We start from the raw sequence: 19,076 nt of genomic DNA, 5'->3' as shown, positions 1-19,076 counted from the left end.
CTTGTTTCAATCCTACGTTTGATATTACTCTAACAAAATGTACAATAAAACCAAAAGAAAAAATTAAATATTTAGGAATCATCATAGATTCACATCTTCGGTGGGATCAGCATATTAGCTATCTATTGAAAAAATTGCGATGCATTTTATATAGATTCAAGTATGTGACGGACTACTTGGACCAAGATCAAAAAATCATTTTGTACAAAAGTCTTGTCGAACCGCACTTGAAATACGGTATTCTCGGATGGGGCGGGGTGTCAGGAACACACCTTGATGCATTGGAAGATCCCAAAGAAGATTTTTGAAAATCATCCTGAATAAAAATAGTAGATTCTCCAGTGATATCCAAGTATATAAAATATATACTTGTACTAAAGTATATCCAAGTATATAAAGAGACAAAAACGTGTGATCTGAGACAAATATACACACATCGGAAAAGTCTAGGGATATTTTTAAAAATGGCAATAATTTATTTTAGATCGCTTTAGGGAAAAAAAGTTAACGGGTGATCATTAAACGAATGTAACTTACAACAAAATTTATTAAATGGTCAAAAATACTGAGTGCGCATATAAGCAAAACTAAAAAAATATGGCTCTTCTTTGGCACCCCGAAAAAAAATCATAATACAAAAAAAATTGAAATCATTACAAAGCATGGCCTCCACGCTGGTTTATTACGGCCCTACATCTATCGTGCATCGACAAAATGAGATTGTCAATGTCTTGTTGAGGTACATTTTCCCATTCAGCGATTAAAAGCTCTCTCAATTGAAACGTTGTGTGAATGTTCCCCATATGCGGAGTAATTCTTCGTTGAAACATGTCCCACACATGCTCGATGGGATTCAGGTCCGGTGATTGTGCTGGCCATGGCAATACATCAACTCCTTCGTTGGTGAGTCAGTCAGTCACTAGACGCCCGACATGTGGACGAGCATTATCGTGCATTGGGTGGAAGTTTTCACCAACAGCACCAGCAAACGGACAGACGATAGGTAGAAGAATGGTGTCGAGGTACTGTCGAGCTGTGAGGGAGCGATTTGGAAAAACGAGATCGGTTCTGCCGCCGATCATGATTCCGCCCCATAGCATTACTGTACCACCTCTGTATGTGTGGACTTCCTGGACGTGTCTCAAACGTTCATTATTTCCAGGTCGTCTCCACAGTCTTACTCGACGAGAATCTGGATGAAATCCAAATCTGGATTCGTCTGTAAACAAAACTGTGGCCCGATCATTTGCATCCCAGTTTTGATGTTCTTGACACCACTCTAATCTTCTACCGCGATTGCCTCTCGACAAAGGTGGACATCTAAGTGGCCTTCTGTTGTGGAGATCTGCTTCATGCAGTCGATTTCTGACAGTATCACGACCAATGGTTACCTGGTGCGTCTGCTGCAACACGTTAACCAACTCAGGTGCTGTGATTGTCGGTTGTCTTCTTGCGGTTAAGACCAAAAATCGGTCTTGAACTGCAGTTGTAGCGCGTCCTCGCCCTGGATGCTTTTCGGCTGGACTGCCAGTTTCACGGAAACGCCGCCACAATCGACTGATAACACTTTGGGAGACCCCCAAACGAAGAGCTACATAATTTTGTCGCATGCCACCTTGAAGAAGCCCTACAGCTCTATTCATCTCAGCCAATGGTAAGTGATGGCGTTCCATGTTAAAGCACAATATTTCCAGTTTAATTGCTGAGCAAGAACTGCATAAAATGTACAAACTCGACACTTTCAGATTATTCATTTTAGCCGAAAACCTACAGTTTGTAAAAAACTTGATGAAAGATTAGTTACCGTTTTTGCAAGCTTTGTTCAACCCATAGAAATCTACAGGGTGGTCGAGTGTACCAATTTAGTCGAAATTAAACGACCTCATGCATTTATTTTTATGATATTTAGTATGTTATGAAAATATCCCTAGACTTTTCCGATGTGTGTATTTTGAACAGCTGAATATTGCAGTATTTCAAAAAAAAATTGACCTCAATCTGGATCATACTGTCGCCTGATGACTAATTGTCGCCCATATAGGTCGCAATGGTGACTTTTCAGAAGATAGTGCACTAATTTTTTATCAAAAAAAAGAGGGATTATCACGAAGACATGGACTCCCAACGCTTTGAAGGATGTTTTGAATCCCTTATTTCACGAGTCGAGCCAAATTCGGTGATAGCAATGGATACCGTTTCTTATCACAGCCGATTAGTAGAACAGCTGCCAACTGTGACCACCAGAAAAGCAGATATGCAGAGTTGGTTAGGACAAAAAGGAATTCCATTTTCCGAGGACATGGTTAAGGCCAAGCTTATGAGTGTCATTAGACAGCATCGTGACAGATATCGCCAGCACGTGGTGGATACAATAGTTCGTGCTGAAGGCATCACCATTTTGAGACTTTCTCCTTACCATTGCGAGTTAAACCCGATAGAATTAATCTGGGCTCAAATTAAGGGTTACGTAGCTCGTGAAAACGTAACATATAAAATTTCTGATGTCCAACGTTTATTAGAACTCGTAATGGAATGGATACGGAAAGAAGATTGGGCTAATGCTGTAGCCCATGTGATCAAGGAAGAAGAGAAAATGTGGAGATTGGACGGGATGGTAGACACTGTTTTCGACCAAATAATAATAGATTCAAGTGTGACTGGGATTCTGAAACTTCATAAGCATAACATAGGTAATTATTTCTTTGCTTTGTAGTTCTCTTTCTATATAAAAGGAACATAATAATTATTTTGTAAATTTTTCTGTTTTTTTGAAGTACTGTATTAGGCATAATAAGAAAATGTAATCAGTTTTACCGTTGACACCAGGTAGCGCCACCTACTACAATTTTCACGTAATTACCTATGTGTTTAAATAAATGAAAATATAATTGTGGTACGCCTCTGCATAGTTGGTAAGAGGATTATTCGCTGGTCACTTCAAGTGCGACGTTGCTAATGAATCACCTTTAATTGAAAATTGTTATAATTTAAAACGTGACTATTAGGTTAGGACAATGACAGTAGCCAATAGGCTACTATTAAGGCTAAGATAAAATAAGGTTTGGATTCTTGTAGATTGAATAGTTTCCTTTGTGTGAATGACATACACTCTGAATTATATACCATCCCCTAACTCAGAAAATAAAACACAAATGAGATTGAAAGGTTTTTATATCAATATAAAATAAAATTACTACTCTGTCGAATAAACAACTTACAGAGAGCATGAATCTTAATTGGTTAATTGATTTCCAGTACCAAACAAAAAAATGATTCACAATTCAAACAGTATATTTTTTTCGATTTTACTTCCATTAATAAAAGGCTCTGTCTAACCAACCACTAGTAACAAGTTTCAATGGTAACCTATGTATATGGCAATATTTTTATTCAACATCTTCATTTTGGAAAAATTCATAGCTTCACCAAACGAAGTATTTATATTAAAATCAACGAATCAACAAATCATAGACTACCGCGAAAGTTTCGTCATCTTGATAAAAACGTTTATTTTTAACAAAAAAATAATAATAATGAGGAGTTGCATTCCACCACAGCTCTAAACATTTTTGCAATACCTTTGTCATTAAAAAAAGAAACCTTAACATTGAAATATCACTTTTGAGATATTCGAAAATCAATTATCGATTATGGGATGCACCGGGATCTTGATATGGATATTTTCAAAGGTATTTTCTGTGTTTGTAGACCTTGGCCTGGAGGTTTTAATTCCTGGCGTGACTACCGCAAAGTTATACGAAACGCCACACATACGGGGGGATTTCGGGATTTACTAAAGCGCGGCAGATTAATATACAGGGGGATACTTTGTACCCAGTTAAGTACCTCCACCAAATATGGGCCCCATATATAAGGCCGCCCGTGAAGGATAAAGGATCAGATTATTTAAAAAAAAATTGATCATCAGAAATTCTTGAGCGCGTCAGATTAAGGTAGGGTGAGTTAATTACATGCTAAAAAGTGTATATTCCATTAATCTGACAATTTGAGCGTAGCTAATTTTTTTTTTTTTGAAGGAAATAATTCAAGGATAACGAAAAATATATAATCTGACCATTTCCGCAAGCCGAAATAACAAAAATTCGTCGATAAAGTTTAATGCGTGCAGCTGTGTGATACCTATATTTCCCTCTCCGAGTTTTATATTCCTCTTTTCGTCATTCACTTTTTCTCTATCTATTACTTTCTCACTCCGTCCCCACTCTAAATAATGTTGCCATGACGCCATCACAGCTAAACACAGAGACTCGTAAGTGATGAAGATTAATTAATCAAATGATAATGAAAAATTAAAAATTTTTGACCGTTTTTAAAAATTATTTTCTTATAAATACAAGTATTCTACTTAAAAAACAAACACTTATTCATTTGCATGCTATTTCCTGAGATTTTCAATTAATTAGGTTCAATGATTGAAAAAAAAATATTTTTCTTGTCAGATTAGGCGAATCCCTCTAGATAATCGTCAGATTATGAGACAGCACGTCTAGAACATAAAGATGAACGATATATATCTTAATCTGATGCGCTTGAGTATTTCAAAATGGCGATTTTTTTTGCACATTATAATAATGGCCGCGAGTTTGCGTCAGATTAAGAAAAATTTTCGAAATTGGCAACACGATTTCCAATTCTTGTCTTCGATTTTTTGTGTTATTATCAACAAAATTTAAAAAAACTCTAGTGAAGCGACAAAAGAGAAATTAATAGTCAATTTTTCAATACTTTTGATTTTTGAATGACTGTATCGTCAAAAATAAGATGTAATCTATTGCCACACCTTTATGCGGATAAATTTGTTCATCAAAACTTATTGTATCCAACATTGATTCTATATTTATGTGTATATATTTATTCAATAGTTATTTGCATTACATATCTTCATCACCTAATTATTTTGCACTATAGAAAATAAATATTATTATTATTTAATTTTCATCTCTCAGACATCCTCACACTCACATATTATTTGATTTTGTTTCAAAACACAAAAGTCACCATAGAAAAATTTTTATTCAATGAATAAGTCAGAATTACGCCACAGTAAAAAAATCTTGTTATGAAACCAAACAGTATTGTTAAATTAATTTGGACGGTAGACACCTTTCTATACATTCATCCTGAAAATATATGAAATAACTAGTATTTCACGTCACTGCTACAAAAAAACTTTCACCCCCCGTACCTGGCTGAATGACCTATCGGCCGAGGCCGACGAAACAAAGAAGAAGAAGAATACCCCGTGTCCCGTGCATCCCAAACCGACAGCGGAGATTCGTACACGCTTGAGTGGCGCAGTGACATCTATCGCTCATGAAGCTTCACCCACTTCTCGAGCGTTTTGGGGATTTGATTTTTGTACTGTATTTTGTTTCTGGCGATGACAGTCGCGCAAAGGCATTTCAAAGTGCGGTAGTTCATTACGTATATGTCGGCATGATGGTGGAGGTTAAGGTCGATGATGGCGTCCAACGGTCTTCTGTTGGCGGCATTGGGTTGATCGATGTGACCACCGTAATTTAGGAGCAGTTTTATTAGCTGTAAAGAAAAAAAAAGTGGAAATAGATAGAGGGAAAGTTTGTGTGGCGAAAAATATTTTTTTTTTTAAACGTTCGATGTTGAAGCTTGGACTTGCAACGGAGCTTCTTTAAAAGCCTCGTTTATATTGACATTGTTCAATATTTAATCATGTTGTGAGCTGTCATTACTTTTCATGCATTATTTATCCTCTCGTTTCATTAAACTACTACAAATGAAATAAGTTACTTGATGTAGTGAAATTTATTGTATTGTACTTCATCTGGAGCAGAGAAATCAATCAATAGGCATGATGACAGCGATTAAAAATCACTAAAATGATGTATTCAATTACTGAAACCCTATGAATGGATTACAAAACACATAGTTTTTGTATTATTATGAGTGAGACCCGTGGGTTGGGTTACATATCGGGCGCGTCCCAGGTGGTGGATAGGAAAACGGCCAGGGGACTAGAGGCCCTGCTTGGGAAGCCAATGTGGACTTACGGACGGGGTCGCCGGACTTCTGGTCAGTGGCAGAAATGAGTAGGGTGAGTGGAACTAAAACCCCCCAAAAGCCTTTGCAAAACATGTCACCGTGGACCAGCCTACCCAAGCTAAGGTGTAAGGAATCGTGCCGACAGCTGAAAGGCCGCAGGGTGATATGCGGTCACGAACGATCCCCTTGAGAAAAAAGAGAAACAACAAAAACCAATCCCGAGGCTGGGCAGAAGTGCTCACCTCAATCTAAGGCGGTGGCTGAGGATCAACAGAAATGTCCACCCCAACCTACCGCTTGGAATCGCTGGACATAGCAGATCACCTCCAACAGCAAGGGCACTTCCTGTGGTGGACGCCAAGAGCTCCGCCGTGAATAAAGGCAAGGAACCGGCTGCCCCTGCAGGAAAGCTCCCTCACTTGTGCACCTCCACGGAGGGAAACCCAAGAAGGTTGAAGAAGCCGCGCAACGACAATCGCTGCACCTCCCAAAACCTTCGCGTAGGCCACCGCGAGGCACCTCAAGGTTGCGAGTCTTGGCCTACACCTGCCGATGTAAAGGAGATGTCTCCTAGTGACCTGTCCACCTTCCTGGAAAGGACAGCATGGACGATGACCTAGGAGGACAACTCCTCGGGAGGATGTACAATGGGTACATATGGCCCAAGTGCTGTGCACCCTCCCCCCTCTACAGATACCAGAGATACTATGAGTGGGATTAATAATACTTTGGTGAAATTGAACTACAAAATACGGCAGACCTCCACGATATCTTGAACGCCAATCAGAGCGAATTACGTCACTTTAGAGTAAACAAACGAATATGGCATATTGTATAATACAACAATAATACTCGACGCTAGTTTTTCCCGATTCTTTTACGCCTCAATATTGTTTACAGTGACTGTTTTCTTTTGTTGCGTCTCGTTAAATAAAAGTTAAACAAGGAGAGCCACAGAACCAGAATTTACAAAGGCAAACAGCGACATCAAAGAAACAATTTAGAAACGTTTTAACTTATCAATAATTATCTTTCAAAAACAAGTAATGAAAATAAGTCCGAAGCCTCTGAAAGATACTTGTAGTTTAATATAAGAGGTTACGCTATTGAAATTATATTTCTAAAACTACTTACTTACCACACATTTACACATTGATTTATTTACTTAGGTCCTCCAGGGCATCTTGTGGCGATGATGCAATAAGTTATGTACGGTTGGAATGCGAGGGAAATCTATGCACACTAAAAGGTAACGTAACAAGGATGAAAGATATGATAAATGAAACCTAACCTCAAAAAAGTTTATTTTTTTATTGAATTTGATTCGTAACCAAGATGATACTGGTTTATAATTTACAAATTTAGGTGAATACTTACGTCAAAGTGATCTCCACGAGAATAAAGCTGATTACTGGGCAACATTCCTGTTGAATCTCGTCTTGCAAGTTCAAGTCACTAACTTCATGAGAAATCAGAAATAAAACTTTCTACGTTACAGTAACGTTACTACAGTAACGCTAGTTACAAATACAAGTGTTAAAAAACATAGAACGTTTTATTTCTCATTTTTCATGGTCTCCCACCACATAATAACGTTTACACCCATTAATTCACTAATTTCGTATTGGTTTTTTTATGGGACGAATACAAATAACTTGTTCCGAGTTTTTTTATTGATATACTAGTAAACTGAAGTACTACACACCATCGATACACTCTTGAATTCAAATGAAATTATAGGTTGTCACCAAATTCATGGTAAAGCTTCTATTGCTTATGTATAGTCTAATCGGACGTGACCAGTGCTGCCGCATGGTCAATTCAAAAAGTACCGAAATTTACAAGAAAATAGTACCCAAAATGTACTGTGCAAGACTAGGCATGGCACATGCGCATAAGTCATTTCAGACCAAATGCCAGTAATGCCAAACGTGTAATAATGTTATCCATTTAAATTCGGAAAATATATGGAGTAAAAAATTTGCTGGAAACTAAGAAATGTTCCTTAAGAGAAAGATCATAATCAGAAAATTTGATAAAAAGGTGTCTTTTTCCTTCTTCATAATTGCTCTTTCACGATTGCAAATGTGTTTTGTTTTAATTAGGTTTCTGTCACAATAGAATGAACAATACTAAAGACGTTTTCAAGTAGCTAGATTCGAGAATTTATTTTTACCTGTCCATATTCCTATTTATTTTGACAAAACAATAAAACCAATTTCTCAAGGTGAGGTGTGAGGTTAGAAGTTGAAACTGCTGTTCTGCTGACTGACTGACAGATGACAGAACCACAGTTCACAGGCACAATACAGAACACAGGATTAAACAATGCAGAGTTATGATGATAGCTCGCAATTTTGACACAAGTACGGTATTTGCTGATCTGGAACTTGAAACACGGAATTGCATTGTTGCCACACATATTGTTGTTATTTTTTACTGTACTCGATGGGAGTCAACGTGAAAATGTCAAAAATTGAGATTATAGTAAACAGTACCGAATAGTCTACATATTGATCCGGGTAGTATCTTCGTATCAAAATCATGGAATAGTACCGAATGCGGTACAATAGTACCTTAACGGCAGCACTGGACGTGACGTCACAAGCGACGCCATGACACTTTCAAGTGTTTTGGCGCGAATTTTAAATTCATCAAATAAAGTGTATTTAATTTATACTCAACTTTAATTTTTTGTGGAAATATGTATGATATACGCTTTAGTTATGATATATTTCCCAACATTAAAGAACAGTATTTCAAAATCTGTCATCATGCCTATTGTTCATTGATACACAAGTTTCTGCTATAGTGCACGTGGTGAAAATTGGTATCAATTTGTTTTGTGGATGCCTCAGTCATAATATACATGTGAAAGAAAGAAAAGTATATTTTATGAGTCAATATAGGTGATGCAATGGTCCTCCATGTGATTTAACCGTACATGTGTATTGAACATTTTTAGGTTATGACAATAATTGCACCACATTCTTAAATACCCGTGGGATCTTGTAAACAGTCCAATTGGTAGCGATATTGACGTTGCAAGCGCTAAACATACTACTGGTTGGTAGTTGGTATAGAATCAAGATGTCTTTGTATGGCAGAGCTTTTAGATTTTGATAATAGATGGAGTGATATCACTATCAGAAAATTATTATTGACAGGTTTTCCAAAGTAAGAGACTGCACATTAGCCAGATTTTATGCTGTTTTCTCACAGTTTTCAACCCCTTGTAGGATTCACATTAATTTTTTTTCATTCCCAAATATACACAAAATGAAAAATGTTAAAGTGGACTGTAACTAATGATGAAAATTTACCGCAATACTTACCCAATCCGAATAATTGTAAGATATCGTGCTCAAGTGCAAAGGGGTACAGCCTAGCTCATTTTTGGCATTGACTTCTGCCCCACATTCTAGTAGACACTTTACTACGTTCGCCTCGGGAAATATCATCTGGAAAAATATGACAATGGGTATCACTTATTGAAAAAATTCTTCATCATCAGCTTTATAATTCCAAGAAATGATGAGCATACGTATTTATACGTCGTATGTTTTTGAGGTCAATGGTATTAATGCTTTACATTACACAAGCCAATGCCGTCAGGGAAGTGACGGCAATGGCTGGATCTAGGTACAGTCAAAAATGTATATAAAGGGTTTAACATTGACTGGAAAGCGCCAAAATCGCCTAGAAAGCGCCAAAATCGTCTATAAAGCGCCAACATTGTCTAGAAAGCGCCAACATCGTCTAGAAAGCGCCAATATCGTCTAGAAAGCGCGAAAATCGTCTAGAAAGCGCGAAAATCGTCTAGAAAGCGCGAAAAACGTCTAGGAAGCGCGAAAAACGTCTAGAAAGCGCTGAAAACGCCTAGAAAGCGCCAACATCGTCTAGAAAGCGCGAAAATCGTCTAGACAGCGCGAAAAACGTCTAGAAAGCGCCAAAATCGTCTAGAAAGCGCCAACACCGTCTAGAAAGCGCGAAAAACGTCTAGAAAGCGCGAAAAACGTCTAGATAGCGCTGAAAACGTCTTGAAAGCGCTGAAAACGTCTTGAAAGCGCTGAAAACGTCTTGAAAGCGCCAACATCGTCTAGAAAGCGCGAAAATCGTCTAGACAGCGCGAAAATCGTCTAGACAGCGCGAAAAACGTCTAGAAAGCGCCAAAATCGTCTAGAAAGCGCCAAAATCGTCTAGAAAGCGCCAAAATCGTCTAGAAAGCGCCAAAATCGTCTAGAAAGCGCCAACATCGTCTAGAAAGCGCGAAAAAACGTCTAGATAGCGCTGAAAACGTCTTGAAAGCGCCAACATCGTCTAGAAAGCGCGAAAAACGTCTAGATAGCGCTGAAAACGTCTTGAAAGCGCTGAAAACGTCTTGAAAGCGCCAACATCGTCTAGAAAGCGCCAACATCGTCTAGAAAGCGCGAAAATCGTCTAGACAGCGCGAAAAACGTCTAGAAAGCGCCAAAATCGTCTAGAAAGCGCCAACATCGTCTAGAAAGCGCGAAAAACGTCTAGATAGCGCTGAAAACGTCTTGAAAGCGCTGAAAACGTCTTGAAAGCGCCAAAATCGTCTAGAAAGCGCCAACATTGTCTAGAAAGCGCCAACATCGTCTAGAAAGCGCCAACATCGTCTAGAAAGCGCGAAAATCGTCTAGAAAGCGCGAAAAAACGTCTAGAAAGCGCGAAAAACGTCTAGAAAGCGCTGAAAACGCCTAGAAAGCGCCAACATCGTCTAGAAAGCGCGAAAATCGTCTAGACAGCGCGAAAATCGTCTAGACAGCGCGAAAAACGTCTAGAAAGCGCCAAAATCGTCTAGAAAGCGCCAACATCGTCTAGAAAGCGCGAAAAACGTCTAGATAGCGCTGAAAACGTCTTGAAAGCGCTGAAAACGTCTTGAAAGCGCCAACATCGTCTAGAAAGCGCGAAAATCGTCTAGACAGCGCGAAAAACGTCTAGAAAGCGCCAAAATCGTCTAGAAAGCGCCAACATCGTCTAGAAAGCGCGAAAAACGTCTAGATAGCGCTGAAAACGTCTTGAAAGCGCTGAAAACGTCTTGAAAGCGCCAACATCGTCTAGAAAGCACGAAAATCGTCTAGACAGCGCGAAAATCGTCTAGACAGCGCGAAAAACGTCTAGAAAGCGCCAAAATCGTCTAGAAAGCGCCAACATCGTCTAGAAAGCGCGAAAAAACGTCTAGATAGCGCTGAAAACGTCTTGAAAGCGCTGAAAACGTCTTGAAAGCGCCAACATCGTCTAGAAAGCGCGAAAATCGTCTAGACAGCGCGAAAATCGTCTAGACAGCGCGAAAATCGTCTAGACAGCGCGAAAAACGTCTAGAAAGCGCCAAAATCGTCTAGAAAGCGCCAACATCGTCTAGAAAGCGCGAAAAACTTCTTGAAAGCGCCAAAAAGTCTAGAAAGCGCCAAAAAGTCTAGAAAGCGCCAAAAATTTCTATAGAGCTTCAAAAATGTTTATAAAGCGTCAAAAACGACTATAAAGCGTCAAAAACGACTATAAAGCGTCAAAAACGACTATAAAGCGTAGAAAACGAATATAATGCGTCAAAAACGTCTGTAAAACGACTATAAAGCGTCAAAAACGTTTATACATCGCCGAAAACGTTTAGGAAGAGCAGAAAACGTTTAGGAAGCGCAGAAAACGTTTAGGAAGCGCAGAAAACGTTTAGGAAGCGCAGAAAACGTTTAGGAAGGGCGGAAAACGTCTAGGAAGCGCCGAAAACGTAAAAAACGTTTAGAAATGTTTTTTAAAACGTTTAGAAACCGTCAAAAACAGTCAGAATGCGTCGAAAGTGTCTAGAATACATCAAAAACGTCTACAAGGCGTCAAAAAGTGACAAAAAAAAAACGTCTACAAAGCGTCAAAAGTGACCACTTTTGACAGTCAGTCAAAAGTGGCTAAAAACGTCAAAAAGTGGCTGAAAATGCCCAAAAACACCAAAAAGTGACTAAAAACGACAAAAAGTTACTAAAAACATCAAAAAGTTTGTACATCAAAAAGTTTGTACATCAAAAAGTTTGTACATCAAAAAGCTGTTTTGACGTTTTTAGATGCTTGTCAACTGCCGCCGGAGCGCGAGGACACCAATTCTCAAATTACCACGCCTAGTGACAAGCGTTTAAAAAAGTCAAAACACGTTTTTTACTCTGTAAATACTTTCTGCCACTTAGTGAGGGTTTGTAGGCGTCTTTATCGCTTTCTAGACGAGTTTTGACTCTGTATATATTTTTGACTGTAACTAGATCCGGCCTGTGACGTCAATTGCCTGGCCCAAAGGACGCCACTAACTTTCTTAATTGATTAGATGAATAAATATCTATGTAAGTGCCTTTTTTGATTTCAATAAATTTAGCTTCGGTATATGTTACCGTACCATATATTACTTTCAATCGAAACAGTATGACCCTACTTACGATAGGTTCCTCATCGGTGAAATGACTAGATCTGATAGTGTTCAACTTGTTCACGCACAAGTGCAAGATTGTATCTTGCGAGACGACACACTTGATGTTTTTCCTCACAAACTCCGTTACCAATTTCGAAAGGCACTCCTTGTCTTCATCCGTCGTCGCAGTCCCTACCATGACGTATATCAAATGTGCGATGCACTTCAACATCTTGTCGAAAATATCGGCTTGTCGTTTGTAAACTGGCTTTACTGTCAGTAGCTGCCGAATTTCTACAAAAAAAAAGAAACATGCTTGTGTCACATTTTTTAATTATATTCATATATTTAAATTATGTGTCAAGTTGTTTGTCCGAAATGGGCTCCACTACTGAACCAAATTCAATAAAATTTTGCACACTCTGTGTAGTTTTATCCAACTTGGAAGATAGGATAGTTTATATCTCAAAGAGTCATAGTTCTCATAGTTCGGTAAAATTCCAACAGATGGCGGTATAAGCCGACTAGATTCAGTGAGTATCCAATAGATGGCGCTATATCACATGTACAAACGTGACGAAAATTTGTATCAATCGTTTTCAAATTTTGACCTGAAGTTCAAATCCCAATCCCGCGGATTTTAAAACCTGCTATGACGTTTCCGTCTTTATTCTTAATAATTTCACTGTATTGAATAGTTTACAGGTCTGCTAGTATTTTGATAAATGACTGTAGTCAGCTTCTTTTAATGTTCATTAGCAACTACGGTGATGTTTTTCAGAGAGGGCCTGTCAGTTGTCAAAAACTGAAATGTCTGTTTTTTTTTGAGGTTATTGTAGATCAGGACATAGAAGTTCAAGCAATTTTTTCAATAATTGTTATTAATAATGATTCATTTCGTCTGAAGTCGATTGTATATTATTAATTATTATGACTGTAGTCTTTTCTAATGTTCATAAGCAACTACGAGTGATGCTTCACATAGAAGGCCTGCCAGGTTGTTAAAAACAGAACTATTTGGTTCTTTTCAGGTTATTGTTGATCAGGAGACAAAAGTTCAGGCAATTTTTTAAATTATCATACATAAATCATGACTGTTGTTAGCTTTTTTTAAACGTTCATAAGCAACTATGAGTGATGCTTCTCAGAAAGGATCAGTCAGTTATAAAAGACTGAAGTATCTGGTTCTTTATACGTTATTGTTGATCAGGAGATAGAGGTTCAAGCAACTTTTTCAATAATTATTATTAATGAATCATCTCGAGTGAGGTCGATTGTATATTATTGATTATTATGACTGTAGTCAGGTTTTTCTTAATGTTCATAAGCAACTACGAGTGATGCTTCACAAAAAAAGCCTGCCAGTTGTTAAAAACTGAACTATCTGGTTCTTTTGAGGTTATTATTGATCAGGGGACAAAAGTTCAAGCCTTTTTTAAAATTATTATAGATTAATCATGACTATAGTCAGCTTTTTTTTAATGTTCATAAGCAACTATGAGTGATGCTTCTCAGAAAGGGCCAATCAGTTGTAAATAACTGAAGTATCTGATTCTTTTTAGGTTACTGTTGATAAGGACATATAAGTTCAATCAATTTTTTCAATAATTATTATTAATGGATCATTTGGACTGAAGTCGATTGTATATTATTGATTATTATGACTGTATACTTTCCTAATGTTCATAAGCAACTACGAGTGATGCTTCACATAGAAGGCCTGCCAGGTTGTTAAAAACAGAACTATTTGGTTCTTTTTAGGTTATTGTTGATCAGGAGACAGAAGCTCAAGCAATTATTTTAATTATTATAGATAAATCAAGACTGTAGTCAGTTTTTTTAATGTTCATAAGCAACTACAAGTGATGTTTTTCAGAGAAGTTCTGTCAGTTGTCAAAAACTGAAGTATCTGTTTCTTTTTAGGTTATTTTTGATCGGAAGACAGAAGTTCAGGCTCATAGAGGGCCTGCCAGTTGTTGAAAACTTATGTATCTGGTTCTTTTTAGGTTATTTTCGATCAGGAGATAGAAGTTTGAGCAATTTTTTTAATTATTATTGATGAATCATGACTGTAGTCAGCTTTTTTAATATTCATAAGCAACTTTGAGTGATGCTTCACAGAAAGGGTCTGTCAGATGCCAAAACTGAACTATTTAGTGCTTTTTCAGATTATTGGTGATCTAGAACCAAAAGTTCGAGCAATTTTTTCAATTATTGATATACCATTATGACTGAAGTCGATTGTAATATAATGATTATGACTGAAGTCAGGTTTTTCTGAATGTTCATAAGACAACCACAGTATGACGCTGGAATTGGAAGAAAGTTGGAGAAAGTTCAAAGTCAAATTGACTGAACATTGTGAACAGTGTTCAAATTTGAATATTTTCAAAGAAGAAAGCTACCAAAGTATCTTCTTCTTTTTTGTTCCAGGTTTCTGTGAAGCCCAAATCAATTGTTAGAGCAATAAAAAAATGCGCGTCTTCCCTGTTTCTCACAGTCTCTGCCAAGAGAATCAACTCACCAATTATGTTGTTGGTCATCATTTTGAAGGTGTAGACAATGTCGTGGAATCTTTGACGATTATTGTCCTCGTTATGCAGCTCGGACTTAGTGTGATAATCTATCATCAGCCTCACCAAGGCTTGCGCAGAAAAACAAGTATCCGTGTAGAGTATCGAATCCTTTTCTATTCTTATCTCTAGGGCTCTTCTCCAAAGGTCTATGCAACGCTGGTATCGCATCAAGTCCGCAAACGATGCGCCTCGATACATTAACCTAAATAATTGAGGTACTCCTAAGATATTTCTATAATTTTTTCGAACTGAGAAGGCTCGTCTAACCTGTAAATGGTATCCTTATGATGCGGCCCCAAAATTCTTTCGACAATCATCAGGCTTTGTATCTGGACCCTGTCCATGTCTGAAGATATTATGTCAAGCTCTGCTTCGCTTTCGAATTCCTTTTCGAACCGGTAACACTCCCTAGGCGGCATTACTGGCTGCTTGGGTAACAACCCTGAAAGAAAACAATGAATCAATCGTTCAGAAGAATGAATCAATTGAACCCGACAAAAACAGTGAACTTACCGTGCTTTATTCTGATATCCAGAGCAGTTCTCCAATGCACGAGAGCTTCCTCGACTTCACTGTGTTCATCCAGACAAGTCGTACCCATCAACTCATGCGCATTGGCTAATTTTTCTGGGGGATAGTCGATGATGGCCATGAGGTATTTGGTGATACGCGTAGCACCTTTCAAACAGGCCATTTGTAGAGCGTCATCGCCATATCTAGATTTCGCATTGTAATTCGCTCCGCTTTTCAGCAGAAGCATTGTTGATTCTATCCTGCACATAATTATAAATGTAATTTATTGAACAAATTACAATTTTGCTCAACTAGCTATCATCCGTGTAACAAAATTGCTTTGAAATAACATAGCTTATTTTACAATATCAAAAAAAATTATTATGTGGATATAAAAATGAACAAAGAAAACAATTTCATTGATAAAGTTGATTTAATTTTCTAACAGTGTTTCTGTTGGGTGTCGATGTAGTACTCTTGCATGGGGGTTTCTTGTCACAGCATACTTTCTAATAATTTCTACATTGTCGCCTTTTCTAGCAAACTTCTGAATAAGTGACGGTAGTCGTGCCACGATAAGGATAATACAAGTGAGTATATACTTTCATATATTCATTTATGTATGATTATGTTTATATTTATTCATAGTTATTGTTCACTTTACACAACAAGATTTGTCAATGAGATTCCACCTTGTAAAGCATGTTTTGACTTTGACTTGAGTCAAAATCTTGTCAGTAGAGAGATACTACTACAGTTACAATGATTTTTTTAAGGATACTTATATGTATTCTTGTTTTGTGTTTGTATATTCATTTATGTATGATTATGTTTATATTTATTCATAGTTATTGCTCATTTTACACAGCAAGATTAGTCAATGAGATTCCATCCTGTAAAGCATATTTTGACTTTGACTTAAGTCAAAATCTTGTTAGTAGAGAGATGCTACTACAGTTACAATGATTTTTTAAAGGATAGTTATATGTATTCTTGTTTTGTGTTTCTATATATTCATTTATGTATGATTATGTTTATATTTATTTATAGTTATTGTCCATTTTACACAACAAGATTTGTCAATGAGATTCCACCTTGTAAAGCATATTTTGACTTTGACTTAAGCCAAAATCTTGTTAGTAGAGAGATACTACTACAGTTACAACGATTTTTTTAAGGATACTTATATGTATTCTTGTTTTGTGTTTGTTTTGTCATTTATGTATGATTAAGTTTATATTTATTCATAGTTATTGTTCATTTTACACAACAAGATTTATCAATGAGATTCCATCCTGTAAAGCATATTTTGACTTTGACTTAAGTCAAAATCTTGTTAATAGAGAGATGCTACTACAGTTACAATGATTTTTTAAAGGATAGTTATATGTATTCTTGATTTGTGTTTGTATATATTCATTCATGTATGATTAAGTTTATATTTATTTATAGTTATTCTCCATTTTACACAACAAGATTTGTCAATGAGATTCCACCTTGTGAAGCATATTTTGACTTTGACTTAAGCCAAAATCTTGTTAGTAGAGAGATACTACTACAGTTACAACGATTTTTTTAAGGATACTTATATGTATTCTTTTTTGTGTTTGTTTTGTCATTTATGTATGATTAAGTTTATATTTATTCATAGTTATTGTTCATTTTACACAACAAGATTTGTCAATGAGATTCCATCCTGTAAAGCATATTTTGACTTTGACTTAAGTCAAAATCTTGTTAGTAGAGAGATGCTACTACAGTTACAATGATTTTTAAAGTATAGTTATATGTATTCTTGTTTTGTGTTTGTATATATTCATTTATGTATGATTGTGTTTATATTTATTCATTGTTATTGTTCATTTTACACAACAAGATTTGTCAATGAGATTCCATCCTGTAAAGCATATTTTGACTAAGTCAAAACATTGTTGGTAGTAAGTATATTGATTATGTCATATGCTTTATTTTATACTTTATTCTACATTCTTTTACACATCGATAGATTTACCATAGACACCAAAAATGGTGTCTAAACATTATTATTTTACCAGTTATTTCAATCATATCAAAATAACTGCTATTAACCTGACTTTCCCGCATGATTCAAATATTACATGCTACAATATAACTAAGAAAATACTGCATAAAGGTTAACTACCTGTGCTCCTGAATAGCGTAATGCAGAGCTGTCTTGTTCTGTATATCCCTAGCGTTGACGTCAGCTCTGTTCTTCAGTAAGAAATCGCATAACCTAGCGCTCTGCACCGAATTTATGAGGCAGGTGCCCCCATTGTAGTTGGGTCTGTTGATGTCGGCTCCGTGCTTTACCAAATGTTCAACAATGTCGTAGTGTGTCATGAAACACGCCGATCGGACCGGAGTAGAGCCAGTGTCCGATACGGCGTTAATGTCTGCTCCGTGCCGTAATAGGATTTCGACGACAGGGAGCTTGCCTGAAACTGCTGCACACCATAGTGGCGTGACGACGTGAGTCGATCTGAAAAAGATTGAATAGAATAATAATAATCTTCATCAATCCCAAGAAACAAGAATGTTTATAACAGGGGTAAAATGTATATAGTGATTGAATAATTCATTTGAACATTGATTCACCAAAAAAGTGTATAGCACACATAATTACTAAGCATTGTAAGACAGAGTTTCAAACCTCTCTTTTCCAAGCATAATAGTCTTGGTTGAACTCACATCTCTCTGTCAAAGCATGGTTTACAAAAAATGTAAAATTAGTCTTCACATTCAGAAAACCACTTAGTTGTTCTTTAATGAGCCACGGTCGTGTCTTTCGTTTTCAAAACATGAACGATGTTATTGGTGGGTTCATCAAAGTAAGTTAATGTCCTATAACAATTATTATGGTTTCTTGAAGTGGGATAGACCTGATAATGCAGACTCTGTGATACATGGTTTTGGAAACAGTAATTCTAAATTATCGAAGTATACCTATCTTCTTGCACTTCATAGAGCCCTTTCTGTTCGATGTCAGCTGAGCACTCTGTTATGAGATATTCCACTATCTCGGCCTGTCCTTTTTTACACGCAATGAACAGGGGGGAGCAACCGACCTTGATGCGATTCACTATGTCTCTCCTCACTTCCAGGGAATATTTTTCGAGTTTATTGCGAAGGGCGTAGGATAACCTCGCTCCGGGCACGGAGCGTTTACATTCTTCTATCAAGTCATGGAATATCACGTCCTTTTCATTAACAGGGTCTACTTTAACAGTTTTCCACATATTCGAATACCCAGCAATTTGTTTTTATATTTGTATGTATGACACTTTTGACAAATTGAAGGAGGATGACAAAACAAATCTGACATTTCAATTCATCACAGAACTTAAAAAACAGAATTTTTTTGATGTTTGGCATAGAACGGATCAAGTACTGTCTGCAGACAGCAATCACTCCATATGTAAATTTTTGCTTCGTGTAAATATCAGTAATAATCACAGTCAATTCGCGAATGCAAAAGATACTCGGTACGAAAGCTAGAAACATAGAGAAAGTGAGAG

At 37.0% G+C, this 19,076-nt stretch overlaps 1 protein-coding gene across 1 annotated transcript; it reads right to left on the bottom strand.

Annotated features, from left to right (window-relative positions):
- Positions 1–3,153: 3,153 nt before the first annotated feature.
- On the bottom strand, positions 3,154–18,875 carry m-cup (ankyrin repeat protein mann-cup). The gene is made up of 8 exons (XM_074171673.1): positions 18,505–18,875; positions 17,702–18,040; positions 15,541–15,800; positions 15,295–15,469; positions 14,976–15,229; positions 12,480–12,745; positions 9,375–9,500; positions 3,154–5,559 (listed from the first exon to the last, which is right to left on the bottom strand). The coding sequence occupies exons 1-8, from the start codon at positions 18,795–18,797 to the stop codon at positions 5,326–5,328; spliced, it is 1,947 nt and encodes a 648-aa protein (XP_074027774.1). The 5' UTR covers positions 18,798–18,875; the 3' UTR covers positions 3,154–5,325.
- Positions 18,876–19,076: the final 201 nt, after the last annotated feature.

This window comes from Leptinotarsa decemlineata, unplaced genomic scaffold (assembly GCF_025532065.1).
Source record: "Leptinotarsa decemlineata unplaced genomic scaffold, Ldec_3_MD MMD2_P_RNA_scaffold_12, whole genome shotgun sequence".
NCBI classification, from domain to species: domain Eukaryota; kingdom Metazoa; phylum Arthropoda; class Insecta; order Coleoptera; family Chrysomelidae; genus Leptinotarsa; species Leptinotarsa decemlineata.
Note: the sequence above shows the minus strand (reverse complement) of the source record. Positions and strands in the feature narration are given on the sequence as shown.